This window comes from Taudactylus pleione, unplaced genomic scaffold (genome assembly GCF_031769625.1).
Source record: "Taudactylus pleione unplaced genomic scaffold, aTauple2 ptg000201l, whole genome shotgun sequence".
In the NCBI taxonomy this organism is placed as follows: Eukaryota; Metazoa; Chordata; class Amphibia; order Anura; family Myobatrachidae; genus Taudactylus; species Taudactylus pleione.
In genome coordinates, this window is record NW_028284603.1 from 63,484,145 (window position 1) to 63,501,209 (window position 17,065).

Sequence of the window (17,065 nt, forward strand, 5' to 3'; positions counted from 1 at the left end):
ATGACCATATAGTCTTCATATATTGTTGCAGGTATTATTCAGTGTGCTGAGGTACAATAGGGGGTTAAATCCCCCTCCTTTTGCTACTTAGTATGACCCCTCCCTTTCATGCACCTGATTAGTACTGCTAGATTGATTGAGCAGCTGCCATTTTTGTTTCCAATCCCTTTTTGCAAGGTGTGGTGCGTTTTCCACCACGATTTCGTCCTCGTGTGGTGGGGTGGAATCTTAACCTAGTCCTATTGGCTCTCACACAGGCTTCAATGGAGTCTTTCCGTTCAGTGGATCTTCAATTAGTTCAAAAAGTTGGACTTAGCTAGCTGACTGAGCTGCAGCAGTGGGCGGCACAAACATGTGGCAGTTCCAGGGCAGGTGTTACTATTAGGCAGCTTTTAGGCAGCTGCCTAAGGGCACAAGCCACTGCAGTCCACAAAAGGGATTGAAGGATGTCTCGGTTCTGGCAATGCACTCACCCCTGTCAGTGCTGTAGAGTCAGCAGCAATTATGGCCATCGCCTTCCCTCTCTAATCCTCTCCTTTCCTCCGGGTGCCAGCCTGTCACTCACATAAGAAACTCTGCTTCCCTAGACAACATGAAGAGCTACTGTGACATACCTTAGTTTTTCTAAGAGGTTGTCAGCGGTATGCCGCTTAGTGAAGCCAGTGATACACATAGTAGCCTGCCTCTGAATGAGCTGGCATTGTTTGTTAGATACTGCTGATGATGATGAAGGCGATTCACTCACCCAGTGGGCTGTCACAGTCATGTAATCTTTAGTTTGCCCACTACTGCTTGTCCACATATCTGTGGTTAAGTAAACAGTGGGTACATTTCCTGCTCTCTCCCCTCACAGCCTCAACTCAGCATGTTTCTGTGTTTAGGGTTTGCAAGCTGCCTTTTCTCGTTTTCCATGATGATACAGCAATTCTCTGTAAAGTTTCTATGTTCCAGCCGACACTTGTTTGGCCTTTCGCTTCCACCAGGATAGGATATTGTATTTCTGTTTTTTTCCTCTCTTGTCGGCTTCCCAGGACTGGGATGACCTGGCTCTGCTAGATGTGCTGACCTCTGCAGATTTCCTTGGACAAGACTTTTTCTCTACGCCGCACTGTTTCTCTGGGGGCTCTTTACGACACACATAAACAAGGTTGCTGAAATGCAGCCCCAAACTTACAAGGAACCTCAACCAACCTTCAATGTTGCCTGCAGACACTCATTATTGTACTGCTCTCAATAAATTAAGTTTTGATTTCCTTAACTTTTTCTCTCTCATCAAAGTATCCACTCTTAGCGAGGGATGGGTACATGATGCCAGCGCTTGAGATCCCGGCGGTCAAAATCCCGACACTGGCACCCCGACAGGGTAGGATACCGACACCTGTTGATAGGGTAGGGAGAGGGTTAGGATACCTAACACTGCCTCCCTATTGCCTGAACCTAATCCTCCACTCAGCCGCGCTACTTACCTTCGGGATACCGGCACCGGGATTCTGCTAGGTGTCGGGATTCCGACTCAGGTATTCTAAGCTCCGGCATCCCCTGTGCTGGGTTACTGAACATATCCCCCTTAGCGGTAATCACAGCAGTGCAAACGGTGGCATACTATTGGTCATCTTGTCTAAAGTTTCAGCTTCGATTGCAGCCCACTTATCTTGTAGCAACTCCCAAATGTGTTTTTGGCTCGTTACTTGCACATCTTGAACTCACCTGTCCAGATGGTCCCAAAGGAGTTCAATTGGATTGCAATCAGGACTCTGTGGGGTGGCCCAGCCATGTTCTTCAGCATCTGTTGTTGTTGTTGTTTTGACTGAACATACTTTTTAAAAAGACTGGATGTATGTTTGGTCGTTATCTTACTGTAGTGTGAAACCACGTCCAATAAGGCAGGTACTGGAAGGTATGGCATGACTGCGTTGAATTTTACAAAGTCACCAGCCGCACCACCACCGAAACATCCCCGACTATAATTGAACCTTGCCCATGCTTGGCCGTGGGCTGAATGCAAGCAAGAAGCATGTGCTCACCTGTCGCACGATGAACGAACTTGCGCCTCTTGGACCCAAACACCTCAAACCTTGATTTGTCTCTGAAAAGAACCTTCTTCCACTAACTGGTGGTCCAGCTTCTGTGCTTTTTTGCCCACAATAGCCTCTTCTATTTATTTATGGGCCTAAGCAATGGTTTTCATGCAGCAACACATCCCTTCAAGCCATTGGCTACAAGACTGCATTTAATGGTCACGATTGACATGCCTTTCTTCCTCTTTTCCATCAGAGCAGCACGGATCTGACAAGCTGTTTGGAATCTGTCCTGTTTGAAACACACTCTGATACACTTTTCCTCCTGTTTTGTGGTTACTCGAGGTTGTCCAGGTTGTAGGCAATCACATACATTGTTGTTTACGGCGTATCTCTTGAAGGTGCGCACTGCACGCCACCAGTAGAAACATTCTCCAGGTGAGCAATTTCACACAAACTATGCCCTGCATGTCTCAAAGCGACTATGGCAGATCATTTTTTCGATTAATAACTTCTTCCTGGGAGCCATTTATGAGACCACTTTACACGTTTTCACAAGTGTTCACAGTATCAGAATACAAGGTGATCATAGGAATTCTTCCACTGTGTATGTGTTGACGAATCGGTTTCAAAACCGCATTCGGCATGTATCTGATATCATTATGAGCACCTCGTGACCTTGCGGGCGTTATATGTTTTTTTTTTTTTCAGGGATCACGACATTATCCGGCTGTTGGCATACCTCCCAACTTCTTTACATCAGGAAGAGGGAGGTTTGCGCACGGTGGTCTTGTGCTTAGGGGCATGGTATTGTGACCAGGGGGTGTTGCTAAGCGGGGAATGCTGCACCTGCAAGTCACAGCAGGTGGCCTCATGTCTGTGCAAAACACACGCATCCAGTTCATCCTTTACAGAGAAATGTATGAATCTGGGATTGTATTGAATTTAATGAGCTGTAGTGTAGCTATATATGTTGTTTTCATTGTTTTATGTAACAAGATATATACTAGTAAATTTACATCAAGAAGATGCTCGCTGCAATGTCTCTATTATTGGTTTTCGGAAACTGGGCTGTTCCGATGGAAAATCCCTTTTAAAACGGTACACTATATAGCACAGTACTAATTTGCCATTAATAAGGATTCACATTAAAGTAAGCATTGACTGTGACTGTCTGCCTTCTTCCAGGGCCGCTGTGGCATGTGTAGGAGCATTCTATGAAAAGATGGGCAGGATGTTGGGCAGCTCATTTCATGACACTGTAAACAATCTGCTAAAGTCCCTGAAGAGTGCTGAGGTAAGTAACCTTTTGCCATCTAGCAGGATTGTAATATAACACAAGTTAGACTGCAAATATTGTCAGACTACTAGTTAGGGAGGTACTTTTACTTTTCAACTGTTAATTAATAAAGATATCTTTTTTTGTCATTGAATGAGTGTATGTTCCTTAATTTACATGGGTATCATTTGATGCTGCATGGTGAAACATTTGTGGATGGGGGGTCACCGTTTACTATTTTCACAATAGTGCTGTGACTACTCCGCTCCCAGCAAGTTCAATGGGGATCGTAACTAAGACATTTGTACTATGATTAAATCAAATAGACCCAGCCAGGTTAATCTTCCCAAGTTTTCAAAACATTTAATTTTGCAAGTTGAGAAATGTATTGTGTGTGTTTTTGTCCAGTCGCAGGGACGCAGTGAAATCCTAATGAGTTTGCAGAAAGTGCTTAGTGGTCTTGGAGGGGCTGCAGCTTCAAGCCACAGGGACATTTACAAGAACACACGATCCTTTTTGACAGACAGGTCCATGGCTGTCCGTTGCGCTGTAGCGAAGGTAAATTCTGTAGCAATGTTTTTCATTCCTTCACATTATTTTCGCATGTATGTGTGTACGATATATACAGTATATTGTAATTACCATATCACTGAAACACGAATTACTGTCTTCTACTGAACGCTTGGCTGTGAGATGCAAAACATCCTTAAAATATACAGCACCTGTAGGACATTGTGAGAAAGTAATCCCCCTGTCCATCCTGTGCCTGTTCATTTTAGATTCTCATACCTGGCAGATGAGAATGGCACAGGAATTATCAAACAAAAGTTACTTATTGAACCTACTACTAGGATGAGGGGGGTAAGGTTCTTATATAAGGATGGAAATAATAACCAGATTTGTTTTCCCATAGTGTGTATGTATATAATATAATATATAAACTGCAGGAGAACTTAATGTAATATTTGTGGGCTGGAATTTTGGAGTCTGTCCATGAATTTGAAAAAAAGAAAAAGTTCTTGAAAGCATATCCATATAGTAGGTTGTGTGTTTCCGCAGTGCTTGCTGGAGCTTCAGAGTGAGGCCGTGTTTATGTGGACTGCTGAGCTAGAGAATGTAGCAACGCTTTGTTTCAAGGCACTAGAAGGTTCTAACTATGGCGTCAGAGTTGCAGTGTCTAAACTTCTGGGAACGGTTATGGCTACAGCATTAATGCCCAAACAGGCAGCAGGTAGGTTTTACAGCAATTCTGCTAAAATACAAATAGCTCTGGTCTACTGTTATAGTCTATCTAAGGACAACAACTATTTGTCATAGCAACTGCAAGTGATTAATCCTAGATATACAAATTGGTGCTTATAATGTCTGAGTGGGGACAGTTTTTGTTATAAACCAATTACAATATTACTATAAGGATTGGAAGACTTGAGATCTTTTTGTTTTATAACAGTATTGAACAAAATTAACGTACAATAATATACATAAAACAGGATAAAATGGAGTGAATAAGAGAATAGTACTTACTGCAATTTGTATTTGTCCACAATTTCTACCTTATAACGTATTAACCTGTTATAAAGGTAGTTATAAAGCAGTGCCCAGTGCTTGGACAAGTCCTGGTGGCACCCCACCGCTCACATACCGTAGGAGGGCAGGAGATGGGGCGGCATACTCTGCTTCTTAGATTGGAATCATGGTGATTAGCTTTGACATATCCAAGTGCAACTTTCCCAGCTTAAACAGTGACATTGAGGAAGAGCAACCGACAGCTTCACATGTAAGAGACTGCTTCCTGCTTCTCCTTCTACGGCGGTCACTTTGTGGGTGAGCAATGGTTGCCTTAAAAGCACTAGATGAGTGAACTTTTGTCTTTCATCCACTGTCTTCAGCTGGGTAAACATTGGATGATTTTTTAAACTATTTGTCGTTTGCCAATGGATCGGAACGTTAAATCGTTCAAATCGCCCAGTGTGTATGCACTATGTGGACTCCTGCTGGGTCGTCTGTCTCATCTTCAGATTGGCCGTACATGCTGCTCGATCTGAATATATGACTGACAACCCCATGCCCCCATGCATTTGGATGCGGCGGGGTAACGATATATCGTGCGGTCATTCGCCATATCGTGTGGCGTGAACGGACCGCACCATATGTTCGTTGCATCTGCCGTCGGCCGGGTACACAGGTCGTCAAATGTGTGCCCGGCTTTAGGCAGCTAGTAACAATTTGCGCCCTAGGCAACGTCCTAGGTTTGACTAATAGTAGCACTGGCCCTGAGAATTGCAACTATTTTAAATACATTCTATTGTTGCCCTTCGTATTTGGATACTCTGTAACTATTTAAAACTGCTCTCTGTAATAGAATAGAAGAGTTCTGTGTTTACTGAAAATATGTTCTTTACAACAGTCCTATATTTACTTATATAGCTTCTTTACCTGGCATCATTTGTAGTGTGTTCTTTTTATTACTACAGTGATGCGTCAGAATGTGAAGAAAGCCACATTAGAAGAGGTACTGGAGCTGATGGCCACCGGTTTTCTTCGTGGAGGCTCTGGGTTCCTTAAGAGTGGAGGAGAAATGCTAAAGGGTGGAGGATCAATCAGTCGTGAAGTGCGAGTTGGTGTGACACAGGTCAGCCATAGACTTTTTTGTGTTTTAGATATTTTTTTATTTTTACGTTTATGAGGTCTAAAGGCTTTTACACACAAATGATCCAGAATTGTACGGTAGTGCACAGCTACAGGGATGCGGCTGTGCATTACGGTACAACTAATATGCTAATACAGCAGGAGACGTCTGGTGTAAATAGATGTTTCAAGACAGCATTGCAGATCCGATTGCTGAGTCCTAAGACACAGAATTGGCTCTTCTGCGAGACCGTCCGCAATCTGAGTAACCCTGAGGCTATTCAGATTGCCCTTCACAGCTCCGTAGCCAAGGCCAGGAAGTCTGCGCCAGAAGAAGCAGACCCTGGCCTCGGCACTCCCAGAAAACGGAGGAGGGGGGGGGGGGGGGCATTTTCTGGTACAGAGACCGGCCCTTCCCCCAAACGACAGCAACCTATCAATCAGGCTGCTGCTTTGGGGAACTACGAGAGATCTCGCAGTTGAAGAGCAGCGCATGTGACAATCTTATAATATCGCGGTAGTACGCAAACCATCGGGTTTGCTTACTCCTCTGAGTCAGGCCTTCTATTACTTTGATCGTATTCTAATGGATTTTGCTAATTCTTCAAGTGTACTTGCACTGCAGTCAGCCTCAGGACCGAGATTGCTCATGCCTCATGAGCCTGGCTTTCCTGTGTATCTTCTAAGTGTGATTATTAATCATGTATTAAAGATGTATCAAGCCTTTGAGAGAGATACAGTGGAGAAGTTGCACATAGCATCCAATCAGCTTCCGGCTAACATTTATTGAGCACGGTTTATAAAAAGACAGTAATAAAGCTGAGTGGGGGCTATGGGCAATGTCTCCACTTTATCTCTCTCTAAAGTTTGATACATCTCCCCCTCAGTTAGAAATCAGGTTGGTAGCTGGAGATATGGGTGATGAGTTGACTCCTAGCACAAATACTTCTGTGACTAAGGGCACTGTTAGCTCATACTGTATCATGTGGACTGTTTGGTTTCCCTGACTATGATATTTCTTTTAAAAGGCTGAATAAAGATGACTTTTTTCATGCTTATGCCATTACTTGAGTTTTGTACACTTTGCAGTTGTCACCTGTAGCTACTGGTGTCTAAGGGCCTGATTCAGAGCCGCTCGCTATTTGCGGTCGTTCGTTCTAAAACAAGGGGTGGCTATTCAAATGATCCGTTCGCTAATTGCGGTCTGTTCACGCCTCTAAGTCTGAACGAGCGAGCAAAACTTGCGGTTGGAATCTTGAAAAATACGCCCCCTGGCCGCTCGCATCCTACGTCATGTCCGCTATTTATTAGATTAATCGAGTACATCGAACAGCGTATGAACTGCTTGCTATTCTTGTGGCTGTTTTTTTCAACCGCTATTTTGCGAGCAGTTCGGAGTAAAAAAAACCAAGTGACGTGGTCAATGACGCTGCTGTATTATTTATGCACTTCCTTAAAACGCCTGTTTTGACCTTTAAGCACGCCTGCGATATAATTCCACACCCCCGTTTTCAAGCACCTTCCCCTGTTACCACCCACATACGCTTCCCTCTGTCACTCAAAATAGCAGGCATTCGCTATATAGCGAACAAACGATTTTCGCCCGCACTGACTGGTTCGCGCATGCGTATTAAAATCCGTACGCATGCGCAGATGTGCGAACATCGGTCAGAACGAGCGAGCGGCCGCTTACGAGCGGCTCTGAATGAGGGCCTAAATGCAGTAAATTTGGTATAAAAGCATTTGTAAGTTAGAAACATCAATATGGTGTATTGGTGCTACTGTGAAGAGGAGTCAGGCCATATAGCACAGGATCCTCACAATGAGTTTTTAACATACAAATTAAAAACCGCAAAATGAATTCTAAAATACTTGCATACAAAACAAACCTCTGCAGTTAAGCAAATGCAAACATTGTACAGATAGTACCCATACACGTTAATATGAGATCCAGACCAGAGGACGGGACGAAGGAGTGAGAAGAATGAAGAGGTTGGAAAGAGAAAGCGGATAGTGAAAGAAAAAAAAAAAAAAAAGTAGTTTTAGGGAAATATTAATTATTTTCCCCTATTAAACTCTTTTTGACAAATAGAACTAAAACATTTAGAGAGTATGGGGGTGGGGGGAGCCTATTTAGTACAGTGATCCCAGTTACAGAGGAAGTTGCCAGCTTGTCGTTGACAATGAAATAATTTAGACTTAACTTCCTAAAACCTAACGTATAGGATTTCAGGACTTGGATGTTTCCTATTTTTGCCTTGTGATATAAATGTTATACACTCTTGGCACAACATGCACATAAATTACAGCAAAGCAATGTTGGGTGGGGACAGAAACATTGCAACAAGAGAATAAATATATGTATATATTGCTAAAACATTGACTTTGTTTTACCTACAGGCATATGTAATATTTGTCACTGCTTTAGGGGGGCAGTGGCTGGAGCGCAATTTTGCCACGTTCCTCTCTCACGTTCTAGACCTTGTGTCCCATCCCCGAGCCACTCAGACACATGTGGAAGCAGTCTACTCCCGACGATGTGTGTCCTTTATTCTGCGGGCCACTGTGGGCAGTTTGCTTGGGGAGAAGGCTCAAAATGCAGCCGCTAAAGAGATCTGCCAAGCCATTAGCAAACAAATGAAATCTGTGGGTAAGACTTTTTTATATATATTGTTCTTTAGTGATGTAACAAAACAAATTTAAATTTACAATATGTTTGGTGACTTCACGGCATAGAAATTTGCATAGAAAAACTTTTTTTAAGTGGGTTTATTTGTGTAATAATCTCACTGTTTGCATTGAATGTATTGCAGAAGCTGTTGTGAATGATGCAAATAATGAAAATAAAGTAGGTACCGCAGATGTTTCTGCCAGTCAGCATGTAATGGTGTGTGCTCTGCAGGAGCTGGGCAGCCTGGTTCAAAGCCTGAACTCCACTGCATCTCCTCTTATACAAGAGCCTTCCATAGGTAACTGCACATTTGCACAGAATACTTATAGGCATACTTACGTTTTGATATGTGTTACAGAATTTTTTGTTGAACTTTATTTTTGTACTTAGGGCTCCTGGATACTGTGACCTCTGTGCTCCTGCACCCCAGCATGGCAGCCAGGCTTGCTGCAGCATGGTGTTTGCGCTGTGTTGCTGTGGCCCTACCCTTCCAGCTGACCCCACTTCTGGACAGGTGTGCTGAGAGGCTCAATAATCTTAAGAACTCCCCAGAAGCTGTTAGTGGTTACAGCTTTGCTATGGCTGCTTTGCTTGGAGGAGTACATCAGTGCCCCCTGGGAATTCCTCACTCCAAAGGGAAGGTAAGTAACTTTGTCACTAACCCTATGTAATAAAGGTTATTTTTAAGGATTGCCTATACTCTCCTGTTACTCACACTAATACATTGGAGGGTGTCCCAAGACATAAGTCCCATGCGTCTGTGCCATGTACATGGGGGTACAAATTGTAAATGGCTCTTGTTTGGATATGTGCTGCTTTAATTTCTATCCATACTGTTGAATTTTCAGTGCTCAAACACAGATCAACCATAACCTAAAAACCACTGACAGGTGAAGTGAATAACGTTAATTATCTCGCTACAATGCCACCTGTACAGGGTGAGATATGTTAGGCATATATTGAACACATAGTTCTTGAAGTTGATGTGTTGCAAACACAGGAAAAGAAATATTGGCAAGCATAAGGCTCTGAACAACTTTGGCAAGGGCCAAATTGTGAGGGCTAGACGACTGGGTCAGAGCATCTCCAATGGGATGGAAGGTCTTGTAGGGGGTTCCCAGTATGCAGTGGTTAATACCTACCAAAAGTGGTCCAAGGAAGGGCAATTGGTGAACCGGCGACAGGGTCATGGGCACCCAAGCCTCATTGATGCACATGTGTAGCAAAGGCTATACTGTCTGGTCCTATCCCGCTGAAGAGCTACTGTAACACAGATTGCGGAAAAAGTGAAGGCTTGCTATGATGGAAAGGTGTCAGAACACAGTGGACCACGGCTTTCTGCGTAGCTGCAGACCAGTCTGAGTGCCCATTTTGAGCCCTGTCCATTGCCGAAAGACCCTACAATGGGCATGTTAGCATCAGAACTGAACAATGGAGCAATGGAGGAAGGTGGCCTGGCTTAATGGATCGCGTTTTACATCATGTGGACAGCCAGGTCCGAGCTATGGAGGCCCCACCTCACAAATTACAGGACAAAGGATCTGCTGATAACAGCTTGGTGCCAGATACCACAGGACACTTTCAGAGCTCTTGTGGAGTCCATGCTACAACAAGCCAGAGTTGTTAAGCAGCGCAAGGGTGACCTTCATAATATTAGGAAGGTGACTTTAATATTGTGGCTGATCGGTGTATATCTTTATAGAAACCTTCTGGGTCCTCACCATTAGGAAGTATGAGAACTAACTACATTGAGCATGTATTTGGGATCATAGTGGAGGGACCTTCATCAGGTTGGGTGTGGTGATTTTTGATTGTATATTTAATATATTTTGCTTTATTAGCTTAACTTAGACAACTAACGTGGGAATATAATGTCTATGAACTATTGGAGTTCAGCCTTATGATTTATGGAAGCCTTTTATATGAAACCTGCTTATGCTTTGTCTTCCAGATGGTTGTGAGTATAGCTGAGGACCTGTTACGCACAGCATCACAGAACAGCAGACTGTCACTGCAGCGCACTCAGGCTGGCTGGCTGCTGCTTGGGGCTCTGATGACATTAGGTATGTGTTATCTAGATCAAACCCAATATAATTATTCACTGCCCTTATAAGAGAATAATAATGGCTGCTAGCTTTGTCTGTAGCTACGCCATCTGTATATACTTCCAATACCTTTCCCATTTTATATCTGTTATTTACATTAGTCTGTACTTGTATTGTTTTTATCATGTAGCATATGCCATACTTATATCCCTCTGATTTTGTGTATTTGCCTATATTTAGCCCTATCTTCTTTACGTATATGTTTGGGTGGTTGTTTTCTTAAGTATGCATTGGATACAATAGCTTATATATGTGATAAAATGATATGGGTATCACACAAGTGGCAGAAGAAGTCTATGACCAAATAAAAACTCATGCTGTAGGCCAAGTGCTTTTTTTTATAGGTCATAGAAATCCAAGGTGACTTCTGATATGCATAATAATTTATACTAGGCTAAGGGTGCATTATTTCTTTCTCAAGGTTTCCTAATAAACATTTTAATAATAATATCAGAACTTACTTATTTTATAGCAATGACATCAGATAACACTGTTTTATTTACAGGAATTTATACATTTGTTAACATCACAATATTATGCCTATATTTACATGTCCCATGATAAATACTTGTATGGTTCCTTGCAGTTTCTTGTGTCCCATCTTTTCTGTGCAAATGTTGATTCACAGGGCCCTCAGTTGTACGCTACCATCTTCCGAAAATGCTTCTGTTGTGGAGAAACGTGTTTCCTCGTTCCTTGAAGGAACTGGAGGCTGAGAAAGCTAGGGGAGACTCTTTTACCTGGCAGGTGACCCTGGAGGGCCGCGCTGGAGCACTTTGTGGTACGAAGCTGCTGTAAAGGGGCTTTTTTATCTTAAGAACATTGCCCTGCTATTAGAGTTTATCGAGTTTTGTATTCTATTAGTGACTGTCTGCTAGGCTCGTCAATTGTCTCCTCTATCTCTCTATAATTAGCTTGATTGGTTGATGGGACATACTCCCTTGGTTGTAACTGTCTTCCACTACTTTGCTTTTGGATTTTCTAATGGCCTGTGCAGTATTCCTCTGTGAATTACAATATAAATGAAATAACTAACATGGAATAAACAGTTTCTAATGGTAAATAACCTCTTAGTACTTGTATGTATACAAAAGGTGAACTTTTTTATTTGCTAGAGTACAAAGAAGAATTTTGTTTTTCCCCAAAGAGTATACAAACATGTTAACTTTTTTAGTGTACATATATTATACATCCTATTGGGGAGGAGTGGAAAATATTCCAGTGAGAGGTCTGTGCAGAGCTGGTAACTAGTTTAAAAAGGATCAGACACCAGCTGTGATCCTGGCACTGTTTTCCCCACTTAGATTGTCCTTTGCAAAAATGAATTATGTACCTTATGATAATTTTATTTCATTGTATACATTTTTGCATATTGGGGAATAGCCCCAGCTGTTCCTTGGAGCATGGCAGGTGGTACTTTGTAAAATAACCAGAAATGCCATCATCCAGCCACCGAAACCACACCAGTATAAGCCTTTTGTGATACTTTTGTGCTATTAATAAGTGATATATTTGGCTGACTGGTAAGGTGACAGTTATTATATTTAGCAACCAACTTCAATAGTGAATGAGTATATTATCGTTGAAGTGAGAGTTCATTTATTTTTCCCAGCTGTGTGAATAATATAGTGGACACATAATGCACTTGAGAAATTGAAGTGGAGTATGCTTTGTATAAATAAGAGCAATTTAGTTCTACAGTATTACTGTATAAACTAGTAGTTTTGGACCCGTCTTATGACTGGTCCGGGACTGCCCATGCTTCACCTCTGTCCCCGCCTCCATCCTCCGTCCCTTTCCGTGTCACCACCCCTGTCCCACAATACCTAGAGGGGTCCTCTTGTAAGCTGTCATGTCTCTGTCGCTGCAGTGGGAACTGTTGGAGTGGGGGTGGGGGGGTACCAAGTACCACTGCACATATCAGAGACATGACAGCCATCCTATATGATATAGATCTGATGATAATATAATCTTGCAATTGCAGTGATTCAGCCAATCAAGCTAATTATAGAGAGATAGAGGAGACAATAGATGAGCCTAGCAGACAGTCACTAATAGAATACAAAACTCGATAAACTCCGCTAAGAAGCTGGATTCACGAGTGTTCTGCTTTTGTTTGCATCTATAAATGCGGGGGGTTGCTAATGCAGAATTTCCTCAGCCCCACCTGTGGAAGTAATATATCTGTTGCTTCTGCCACATGCCTGGCTTGTGTGATCCACCAGGTCCCGTGCAACTCTGCTAGCGTCGGACACCTTTATTTGACGAAAATGTGGCTACGTCGCAAAACGATTCGACAAATGAATCAGCAAGGTCTCCTGGTGTGTCTTAGATATGCAGCACTTGTATATCTGTGTGTAACTCAGGAGACTATGTACTTAAGCCTTGGAGAGAGAACAAGTGAAAGGGGATAAAGAACCAACCAATCGGCTCCTAATTGTCATGTTATAGTCTGTGTTTGAAAAATGACAGTTAGGAGCTGATTGCTTGGTACTTTGTCTCCATTCAAAGGCTTAGTACAGAGGTGGTCAGACTCTTGGACTCTGTAATTTACTTACAAAGCTAAAAACCTTTCGCGATCTACCGAGCCCCGAAAAAGGGCGTGGCATGCAAAAGGCTCCGTGGCCTCGCAGCAGGGAGTGTGGGGTCTGTCCTGCCAAAATCACACACAGTATCCCCAATTCAAATTATTCCACACAGTAGCACAATCTTATTCACACATTCACATTACACTGCACATAGTGCCCCTGATTCACATTACACCAGAGTAGTGCCCCTTTATCCAAATAATGCCCACAGTAGTGCCTCTTATGCAATGCCTCCAGTAGTAATACCCCCAGTAGCAGTACCACTTATGTTATGCCCCCTGTAGTAGTGCCCCTTATGATATGCCCCCCGTAGTAGTGCCCCTTATGCTATGCCCCCTGTAGTAGTGCACCTTATGCAGTGTGCCCCTTATGCAATGTCCCCATTAGTAGTGCCCCTTATGATGTGCCTTCTGTATCAGTGCCCTTTATGCAGTGTGCCCCTTATGCAGTGCCCCAGTAATATGCCCCTTATTCAGTGCCCTGGTAGTAGTAGTGCCCCTTATTCAGTACCCGTAGTGTCCCTTATTCAGTGCCTCCAGTAGTAGTGCCCCTTACACATAAAGACACAGACACACACAACACTATACTTACCTGAATCCCCGCTCCTGCGCCCGCCGCCATCCCACTGCTCCTCGCGCTCAACACTATGGGAGAGACGTCATGATGTCTCTCTCTTCACCCACTGCGGGAGCCGGAAGGCAGAGCATCGCTGCAGGAAGGAGCTGCCGGGCGCCCACTGGCAACAAAATCTCAGCTGGCGGCCAGGAAATGGAATAGGCAGTGCAGCAGCCAATAAGAATCTGCCTCGACTCTTATTGGCTGCTGCTGGCTGCCCTTGGACGTCCACCGTGATCAACAGGTCGCGTGTCCGACCAGTCTATCGCGATTGACGTTTTGGCCACCCCTGGCTTAGTACATAGACCCCTGAGCCTGTTAACAGAAAGTAGCATGGAAAAAAGCTGTGGCTGCTGCATCGTAGCACTTCGCATGCTGATTCAGAGACTCGCCCGGCGCTAACAGAGTCTCACAGGACCTGGTGCGCTGAGAGGAGCTATTTGGCAAGACTGAAGCAAAGATGTGCAAAGACACATCTGTACCAAGCTCCTTGGTGAAAATACTCAAATGAGAAGTCTTTTTGTGGTTCTAAACACACGAAAAGAAAAATATATATCAAGTTAATTCTCCCATTTAGCAATGCCTTCTCCTTTTTTGTATGCATTCACAGTATGGTAATGTGTACATTAAGGAAAAATAAACCCCGGACTCTGTATTTTTTTTTTAAACTGCATGTTCTCATTAACATGTAATTAATTTTTTATTTTCATTATATAGAGCACCCATATACTGTATGACGTGCACAGAGAATATTAAATAATACACATCAGTTCCAGTCCCAGTTTAAACAATACAAACGTCACACACAGGGGTAGATTTACTAAAAATGAAAAGTGGGTGTGTTGCCCATAGCCATAGCAACCAAGCAAAGTCTATAATTTTCTAGGATGCAATAGAGAAATGATAGGTAGAATCTGATTGATTGCTATGGGCAACACTCAACTTTTCATTTTTAGAAGTTTTAGTAAATTGATTTCTGACTAGTTGTAATTAAACCATGGTTCCATTGCAATGCTAACCACTGTGCCATTTGTACTGAAATTGAGATTCTATGGAATTGTAGTTGACCTAAAGTGATTTTTCTTCATAGAAACCTCTTTAGGCTTTTTAGCAAATGTTCCCAAGCAGTTAGCTTACTGATGTCATGTTCATTTACTTATCAATTGCTTAGTTGTTTTCTCTTGTTGTTGTACTGATCTGACATGAAAACTTTCTCTTTTACATTCAAGCTATGCGCAGTTTTGTTGCTCATTGCCCTGAGCTGCTTACAGAGGATGTGATCAGGAAATTAATGACCCCCATTGAATGTGCTATGACCATGATGTCACAGTAAGTATTCACATACAGCGCCAGGAAACTGCGCAGTGCAGATACATGTGAAACAATATGTTGCGTATTATATACAGTAGGTCAAACAGGCGGAAAAGTCTAAACAAGTAATAGAAGTATAAAATATAGATTTAAAAAGTATTTCACTCTAAATCAAATATTAAACCGTAGTATTAAAGTTAAATGTGAACCAAAACAATATTACTATAGGTAACTTGGACAAGAAAAGAAGGGAATGGTAGACAGCGAATGGATGGAGAAAGTGTCAGGTGGAGCAACAAGACTGGAGAATGTGGTGCTTTGGTGAGATAAAGAATAGAGGAGAAAGGAAAGAATGAAGGCAGTGTGGAGGAGGAGTGCAAATATTAACATCTGGGAGAAAAGAGTTTAAAAATGTGAAATGGTAGAAGGAGGATGAATATGGGGAAATGATCACTTTCCTAAAGTGTGTGTGTGTGTGATTTTTGTATTTACTGAACAATAAATACACTAGTCTTGAACCTTATTTTCAAAATATCTGACTTCTTCCTTTGATTAGTAGCAAGGCTGTATCAGGTGTAAGTTCCTGAGTAGACACATTTGAAATAAAAAAAAAAAAGATTTTCCAATGTTTCTGCCAGTAGTGGTGCCATGTGTTGGAATAATCCATCACTTGTATATATTTTAAGTTGCTCGTCACATTTTTGACTTATAGGGCTCTCCATTTTTCCAGTGCCTGTATATATTCTTTATTGTCATTTAAATAACAGCACACTTGCAGTCTTTCAGGATCGGCCTGTTCTAAATGTGATAGTCTTCATTCTTCAAAATGCATGCTAATCAATTGACCAATGAAATTAACATTATTGTGCTGTGCAGTTGTCTGTACATCATAACACATGCTGAAAAATAAAATGGACGCTGTACTTTTCCACTGTACATGCACACACAATAATGATCCATATATATAATTTTTTTTTTTTCTTTTGTTTCATTAGATACTGCAACAAGTAACAAATGATGTAGGATTATGACACAAGGGGCAGCAAAGGCCTATATGATTTGCCCCCAAGTCTTAACTTGTCCGTAGCTGTAATATATGGCCTATAGATGTCACCTGTGTGAATGTGTAAATCATTTTGATTTTCTACTTTAATAATTTACATAACTTATTCATTAAACAGCTTCTATTTAAAAATAAAAAAATTATATTTTGAAATGTTTGTTAATGAACTATATGCTCCATTGTGGGGCAGATATATTTTATTGGTTCACTTGATTTTTGTAATTATAGATCTAGGTCCAATTGGGTCCCTCTTGTTAGGTGTGGCTTAAAAAATGTATGGTGTCCCACGCCGAGCCCAGTTTTCTGGAATTCATGAAATTTTTTCAGTAGTGTCTGACTTGTGAGCGCATAGCTTCAACAGAAATGCCACCTTATTCATGGAAAGTCTTGGACAGCACTGGTAAACTGTAACAGGATCTCTGTGTGGGTGTATTTGACAGATTTGTTCTACCCTCTCCACTTGCAGTATCCTTTCCGTGATTAAAGCTCATGGTGCACACCTGAAAGCGAGTGCCGCTATGGTCCGTCTCAGACTGTATGACATATTGGCTCTATTGCCGCCTAAGACATATGAAGGTGAGATCATTACCAGTGTTATGTCCAGTTTGTAGATCTCTATTGATAGGCATTTTTATTTCCCATCCATAGTCACTTTGTATGATTTTGAGTCATTCCCATCCATGTTTTCTTTTTTCATATACAGATTGAGTCTCCCATATCCAAATATTCCGAACTGCAGAATTTTTTTAGCATGACTGAGATAGTGAAACCTTTGCTTTCTGATGGT

At 42.2% G+C, this 17,065-nt stretch overlaps 1 protein-coding gene across 1 annotated transcript in view; it reads left to right on the top strand.

Moving 5' to 3' along the window:
- HEATR5B (HEAT repeat containing 5B) overlaps positions 1-17,065 on the top strand; it is an 88,868-nt gene that overhangs the window by 13,270 nt on the left and 58,533 nt on the right. The window contains exons 4-14 of the mRNA XM_088477431.1: positions 3,207-3,315; positions 3,706-3,855; positions 4,357-4,528; positions 5,772-5,929; positions 8,326-8,575; positions 8,739-8,894; positions 8,987-9,237; positions 10,548-10,659; positions 11,330-11,482; positions 15,134-15,233; positions 16,745-16,854. Of these exons, the coding sequence (XP_088333557.1) occupies positions 3,207-3,315; positions 3,706-3,855; positions 4,357-4,528; positions 5,772-5,929; positions 8,326-8,575; positions 8,739-8,894; positions 8,987-9,237; positions 10,548-10,659; positions 11,330-11,482; positions 15,134-15,233; positions 16,745-16,854 (1,721 nt within the window). The remainder of the gene's footprint in view (positions 1-3,206; positions 3,316-3,705; positions 3,856-4,356; positions 4,529-5,771; positions 5,930-8,325; positions 8,576-8,738; positions 8,895-8,986; positions 9,238-10,547; positions 10,660-11,329; positions 11,483-15,133; positions 15,234-16,744; positions 16,855-17,065) is intronic.